The sequence below is a fragment of the Pseudorasbora parva genome, chromosome 3 (genome assembly GCF_024679245.1).
Source record: "Pseudorasbora parva isolate DD20220531a chromosome 3, ASM2467924v1, whole genome shotgun sequence".
Classification (NCBI taxonomy): Eukaryota; Metazoa; Chordata; class Actinopteri; order Cypriniformes; family Gobionidae; genus Pseudorasbora; species Pseudorasbora parva.
Window position 1 is genome coordinate 9,159,938 of NC_090174.1, and position 7,537 is coordinate 9,167,474.

The 7,537-nt window shown below is 40.0% G+C and overlaps 1 protein-coding gene across 1 annotated transcript; it reads left to right on the forward strand.

The window, feature by feature from the left end:
* Positions 1-875: 875 nt before the first annotated feature.
* pex12 (peroxisomal biogenesis factor 12) lies at positions 876-7,167 on the forward strand. Its single transcript, XM_067439933.1, has 3 exons — positions 876-1,203; positions 4,327-4,862; positions 6,604-7,167. Exons 1-3 carry the CDS (start codon positions 1,078-1,080, stop codon positions 6,992-6,994), a joined length of 1,053 nt encoding a protein of 350 aa, XP_067296034.1. The 5' UTR covers positions 876-1,077; the 3' UTR covers positions 6,995-7,167.
* Positions 7,168-7,537: the final 370 nt, after the last annotated feature.

Here is a 7,537-nt window from a genome sequence, read left to right on the forward strand (position 1 = left end):
TTTAGTCAAATTTCTTTCTGTAAATATCAAAAATATTAGTATTAGTAAAATGCATTGCTAAGGACTTCATTTGGACAACTTTGAAGGTGATTTTCTCAATACTTAGATTTGTTTGCATCCTAAGATTCCAGATTTTCAAATAGTTGTTTCTTGGCCAAATATCCTAAAAACCATACTTGTATGGAAAGATTATTTAACCAGCTTTCAGGTGATATATACATCTCAATTTCAAATTTTCAGTTTTGTGGTCCAGGGTCACATATAGCCTACTGTATGCAAATGCATACATTTTATACAGGACATATGCAGGCATGTATTGTAAAAAAAAAAAAAAAAAAAAAAAACTCTTTCAAAGACATTTATTCTTTAATCCCATAAGAATCTAAAAAATAGGTCACATTAATAAACATTGCAAGAATATGTATTTTAATAAAATGCAGATCTTTTATGGATTCCTTGACATGTTTTTTTATATAACATGGGTTGGTTCATGGACCAAAATAAATTAAATAAATATTTTTAAAAATCATATATAAATTATGGTTTACAAAGAGTTTTATGTCCATATAGTTTCCTAGTAACATACAATGGCACATATATTTTAAGAATAAACTGCATCAAATACACATAACAATCTTTCTAAGAGTTGTTTGACAAAAAAAAAAAAAACACAAACTAGATTATTTTGGAAGTTTGACATTTAGGCTACAATATGACGTTAATCCGTTTAATTTTTTTATTTTGAAAAGTAGTTTTCTTGATAGTTTTATAGTTCTTCCATTATAAACAGACAGTGCTCATCATGTTTTTCTCTCATCCTCTTCACACCCCAGCACAGTAGGTGGCAGTGTGAACCTATTTTGTTGGCTTAAGCCGCCAGTGAGTGAGATAGCACCGACAGTTACAGGAACAAACATTGACACTGATTGTCATGCATTGTTTTTCTGCACTGTAATTTTCTGCCTTAAAAGTATTGTTTGGTATAATGATAGAAATAATATTATCAAAAGACTCTTAGGACTAATAATACACTTTTAAGGACGCTTTATTGTTGTCTTAAGTGTCAAAGTTCGCAGTATGGCAGAGCGAGGTGCACATTTAACCACAGCGGCTCCAGCTGAAGACAGCCCGTCTGTATTTGAGGTTTTAGCGCAGGACTCTTTGATGGGTGCTGTCAAACCTGCATTACTGCATGCTGTTAAGGTATGCATACGAAATTTAAAATGCATTGTACTGCATTTGTCACCATTTTACAAACATGTACCTTACATTATGATGATGGTGTGATTTCCATTAAGAACTGTTGTAAATTATAGTATAGGCCTACTATGTGTTCTGTACTAGGACTTAATTCAGCTCGTTTGCATGGTCAGGGGTTTTAAATATTTTAGATGTCACGGACCCCCAAATATGAATTGAAAAGGCATATAGTTTCTTGTGACCCAATTTACACAGAAAAAAATTATATATTTTTGTATAAGTACATGATATTGCCAAAAGCTTTTGGACTCCTGCCTGTTGTTCACATGCTGATTTTTAATGAAATCCCATTCTTAATCCTTAGGGTTTAATATGGAGTTGGCCCACCCTTTGCAGCTACTGGTCCTTCTCAAAAAAATAGCATATGTCATAAAAGTTAATTATTTTCCATAATGTAATGATACAAATTAAACTTTCATGTATTTTAGATTCATTGCACACCAACTGAAATATTTCAGGTCTTTTATTGTTTTAATACTGATGATTTTGGCATACAGCTCATGAAAACCCAAAATTCCTATCTCAAAAATTTTGCATATTTCATCCAACCAATAAAAGAAAAATGTTTTTAATACTAAAAAAGTCAACCTTCAAATAATTATGGTTAGTTATGCACTCAATACTTGGTCGGAAATCCTTTTGCAGAAATGTTATGTGGTTATGTAAATGTAAAATGCTGAGTTGTTATGGAGGCCCAGGATGCTTCGATAGCGGCCTTAAGCTCATCCAGAGTGTTGGGTCTTGCGTCTCTCAACTTTCTCTTCACAATATCCCACAGATTCTCTATGGGGTTCAGGTCAGGAGCAGCCCAATTGAGCACAGTAATACCATGGTCAGTAAACCATTTACCAGTGGTTTTGGCACTGAGAGCAGGTGCCAGGTCGTGCTGAAAAACGAAATTATCTCCATAAAGCTTTTCAGCAGATGGAAGCATGAAGTGCTCCAAAATCTCCTGATAGCTAGCTGCATTGACCCTGCCCTTGATAAAACACAGTGGACCAACACCAGCAGCTGACATGGCACCCCAGACCATCACTGACTGTGGGTACTTGACACTGGACTTCAGGCATTTTGGCATTTCCTTCTCCCCAGTCTTCCTCCAGACTCTGGCACCTTGATTTCCGAATGACATGCAAAATTAGCTTTCATCCAAAAAAAGTATTTTGGACCACTGAGCAACAGTCCAGTGCTGCTTCTCTGTAGCCCAAAAGTGGCTTGACCTGGGGAATGCGGCACCTGTAGCCCATTTCCTGCACACGCCTGTACACGGTGGCTCTGGATGTTTCTACTCCAGACTCAGTCCACTGCTTCCGCAGGTCTGGAATCGGTCCTTCTCCACAATCTTCCTCAGGGTCCGGTCACCTCTTCTCGTTGTGCAGCGTTTTTTGCCACATTTTTCCTTCCCACAGACTTCCCACTGAGGTGCCTTGATACAGCACTCTGGGAACAGCCTATTCGTTCAGAAATTTCTTTCTGTGTCTTACCCTCTCACTTGAGGGTGTCAATGGGTGCGTTTACATGCACGTTCTTAAGCCGATTATGCCTAATAAGCCGACAATGAACATGGTCATGTAAATGCGGTAACCCATTTTCTTTTATTGGAGTAATGTCATAAACGGCGTAAGAATAAACCGGTCGGAACAGGTAGTTTTTTGCCTCTTAACTCGATTTCGCGCTGCATGTAAACGCATTAACCTGCTTTCTGTCAGCTTATTGAAGTGCGCATGTGTGATAGGTTACAAAAACACAAACTTACAGCAGATTTAAACGCATCCAGACAGAGCGAGCTACCGTTTTGCATGAAATAAGGACATATCACAGACACAGACTCGTTTAAGACCCAGAAAATTGTAAAGAGGTGTTCTCTTTTCTCATGCAGCAGAAGTAGCCTAAAAGAGGTTCAGTCAAAACGCTGCATAACTGCATAAGGGATCATATGAGCCGTAAATCTCCCGCTGACACGCTTTATTTAACATCACAAGTGACGTAACTTTTGAAAAACTCATATTCAGATATACGGACATTATTATTTTTGACGGCACTACAAGGAAAAACCCGGTTTATAAATAATCATGTAAACGCGGTTTACTTGCGTTGTCCGTTTACTGGTTTGCATGTAAACGGGGAAAACTGGTTATTTCAATAAGCTGATTTGTTGGTGTTATCGGCCTACTGTCTTAGAATGCTGAAGCATTAGGAGTTCCTTTCACTGGAACTAGGGGTCATAAACCACCCCACACCATAACCACCAAACTTTACACTTGACATAATGCAGTCAGGGAAGTACCGTTCTCCCGGCAACTGCCAAACCCAGACTCGTCCATCGGATTGCCAGACAGAGAAGGGTGATTCATGACAACTCCTCACTTCAATGAGAACATGTCTTTACACCACTGCATCCAACGCTTTGCACTGCACTTGGTGATGTAAGGCAATGTGCGCCTCAGCAGGCGCTAACCCCCCTTTGTGGCTGAGTTGCTGTTGTATTGCAAAGTTGTCCAACTTTGCAATAATACCACTACCAGTTGACCGTGGAATATTTAGTAGTGCGGAAATTTCATGTATGGACTTATTGCACAGGTGGCAACCTATCACAGTCCCATGCTTGAATTCACTGAGCTCCTGAGAGCGACCCATTATGATTGTAGAAGCGTCTGCATGCCTAGTGCTTGATTACACCTGTGATGGAAGTGATTGGAATGAATTTAATGGTTTGGAGGGGTGTCCCAATACTTTTGGCAGAATAGTGCGTCTAATATACGTGTTAGAAAATATTTTGTTTCTACCCATTATAGAACTGTGATTTACTAATTTATTAATGTATTTCAATTTATTGTTATTGTATGTATTTTAATCCTATTTATTTTTTACACAGTTTTTCTCTTAACTTTTTAGTGGATCCTAGTTTGAACACCCCTTTCATAAGCTGGTACTCTTTGATTCACTGAGTGTTGCAAGCATACTTTTATTTTTGCATGTTTAAAAGAAGTATAAAGATGTACTTTACAGTATTAACTGTGCTGGCCTTGAATGCTCCTGATGTAAAAACCCTGCCATTGTCCACAGATCCTTGCTACATCTAACCCTGCTCGCTATGGGTTTCTTTGGAGGAGGTTTGATGAGATTTATGCCATCCTGGATATGTTATTGCAGCAGCATTTCCTCTCCCGCACCAGCGCGTCATTCTCAGAGAATTTCTATGGCCTGAAGCGTGTTGGAGCAGACGGCACACGTGCTGCCCATCTGGGGCTCCGGCGCAGACAGCACTGGCGCTCCTTGCTCCTTCTGGCCCTCCTTCCTTACCTGCGCACCAAACTGGGAAAAGTCCTGGCTCAACAGAGAGATGAAGACGATTTCTCGATCCGCTTGCCACAGTCCTTCATGCAGAAGCTGTACAGGGCTTTTCTGGCTGCGTACCCCTTTGTGTGCATGGCCTGGGATGGCTGGGTCTTTTGCCAACAGCTTTTGTATGTTTTCGGCAAAGCACGAACACATTCTCCACTTCTGTGGCTGGCAGGGGTTAAACTGTCATATCTCACGGCTAATGACATCCGCAGCCTGGATCTCAAGCCATTAGACCCAGCACTGAGCCAGAGTCAAAGGTGAGTTCATCATATGTCTTAATTTGAGTTTATTTTAGATTTGGGTTGGTAGTATTTGATTCACAAGCTTTCAATTTGATATATACATCAGGTACTGTATACATGCATGGCTAATTTTCTCAAGGAAATAAGTCTCTCAACTAATGCTATAACTATAAATTATACAGGGAGTCAGTTTGTACATTAAAGGAAGTGTATGTAAGATTGTGGCCAAAACTGGTACTGCAGGTGTATCCCCTCTCCCCCTGCCCCTGACTCGAGGTTGACAGATAGGCTGCAGGATCCAGCAGGAACGTTTGTAGCTGCAGCTGTGGTAACTGGAGCCGATCTGGCAACCCGGACGCCGAAACACTATTGAATTCGTGATTGGTAGATAGGTGGAGGTTCAGGCCAAAACACATGTCAACAACAAATTTTAAATGACAATGTCCTGGCCGGACTACTGTTGTCAGTGATAAAAGTAATTTAAATTAACATGATTTCTTAATGTCTAGTGACATATCAGGGCCATTAATTGAAATACATTTCTTACATACAGTTCCTTTAATATCTGTTTCATATCAAAAGTAACCAAGCTGATATATTGGATGGGAGGCGTTACAATGTTCTGTTCATCAATGGAAAACAGCTTAGACTAAGGCTCTGTCCCAAATGACGTGCTCTTGTGGACTTGTGGACTTGTTAAGCAAGACTGCTGCAGAAGACTGTAAGGTGTCCCATTTGTCATTTAAAGGGATACTTCCCCGCTTTTTCATATTAAACTGTTATTCCCTTAGCTAAGAAGAGTTGATACATTCCTCTCTCGTCTCAGTGCGTGCACTTAATCGCACTGATGCGCGGTGGTGACATTCTGATAGCATTTAGCTTAACCCACTAAAAAAAGGAGAACTATAATGTATGGCGGAAGAGCACTTCTGGGAGTACTTTGACTTGGCGCAGTAAAAAGTCCCGGCTGAAACATCCTCCCTCACATCTCCCTCTCCCCCCTATTGACAGAAATGAGAGGGGGAGATGTGAGGAAGGATGTTTCAGCCGGGACTTTTTACTGCGCCGAGTCGAAGTACTCTCAGAAGTGCTATTCCGCCATACATTATAGTTCTCCTTTTTAATCTGCTTAGAGAAGCTCCACGTTTTATTTTGTGTCAACATACTTGATCGTTCAACTATTCGTGTAACTGTATTTAATAGGGGAAACGTGGAGGTGTTTGGTCGCTTATGACTTGATCTCTGTTTGGTACCATAGTGAATGAACTGGGCTTAGTAGGTTATGCTAAATGCTATCAGAATGTCACCGCGCGTCAGAGCGATTAAGTGCACGCACTGAGACGAGAGAGGTGTGTATCAACTCGTCTTAGTTAAGGGAATAACATAATTTAATATGAAAAAGCGGTGAAGTATCCCTACGTTTAAAGAAGGGTGCTTGTGAGCGCCTCCTTTGCGGCTGCTATGCGCCATCGATGCACACTTCAGCTGAGACCGCATATTTGCAAGCTGCGCAGAGGACTTTTACCCGGCAGTCAAAGCGGCATTACGTTGTGAAAGTGCAGACTTGGTTGAGCTTTAAAAGATCAATACTTAGTATTTTAAGAATCAAAATTGCTTCATAAAAATGAGATTCGATTAAAATTGAGAAATCTTTTTTTTTTTTTTGCCCAGCCCTAGAAAAAAAGTGACTTTTTTTGTCTTGTATATTGGTTTTACTAAAATATAAAGAATCTAACAGAAATATCTTTATTTTCAGCTTTGTTGAGAAATGTCAGCATCTGGTGTCTACAGCAGTTGGGGGTGTGGCTGTATCTCTTTCAACCAGCCTTTCGATTGGAGTGTTTTTCCTTCAGTTCCTGGAGTGGTGGTATTCATCCGAGAACCAGAGCACCGTTAAGTCCTTGACCTCCCTTCCGACCCCTCCGCCGCCTCTCCACCTTCACAGCCAGGAGACGTCACTCACACACATCAAAGTCTGCCCGCTCTGCAGGAAAGTGCGCACCAATGACACTGCCCTTGCCACTTCAGGCTATGTGTTTTGTTACAAGTGTATATATGTGTATGTCAAAGCCAACCACAGGTGTCCTCTCACCGGCTACCCTTCAGGACTGCAGCACCTTATTAAAATATACTCACCCGATGGATAGACTACTCAAATACGTTTCATTTTTTTCAATGCTAAATCTTTTCTTAATGCAAATCTGTCAGATTTTACATAATCATTGCACATTAAGTTGAACCTGTTGCTAATTGTTATCCCAGGGAAGACTAAAATGAATTGTGGTTATGGTCAAAAAAAATTTTATGGTTACTTTTTAATGTGAAAATATTAAATTTGTACAGATAATCCCTGCTGACTCCTATTTATTGTCACTGTGCAAAGGAAGTAGTAATGGGTATTTTCCGTATTGTGGCATACATACAATGGATGTTTAGGAAAAGAAAATTAATGTAGGCCAGAGATTTGGTTCTATGCATTGGTTGGTTTTTGAGATGTGGGCATTGTACTCAATTTGACAAAAGTGGAAGCAGATGAATGTGAGCTTGTGGGGTGAGATTTAAGCAGACATTGGCCTGTTAGGTCAACATTGTTTTCCACTAAAAATGGAAAACTAATTTAGTTCATGTGATGCTATTTTCACACAGTTCTATTCAAATTGAATGGTTTCATATATAGCAGCAAGTTAGAG

Bases quoted from the DNA above. Each gene is read 5' to 3' on its own strand.
- pex12 (XM_067439933.1), top strand. From the start codon at position 1,078: ATGGCAGAGCGAGGTGCACATTTAACCACAGCGGCTCCAGCTGAAGAC. The intron at 1,204-4,326 runs GTATGCATACGA...CATTGTCCACAG, and splicing joins CATTACTGCATGCTGTTAAG to ATCCTTGCTACATCTAACCC. The intron at 4,863-6,603 runs GTGAGTTCATCA...CTTTATTTTCAG, and splicing joins GCACTGAGCCAGAGTCAAAG to CTTTGTTGAGAAATGTCAGC.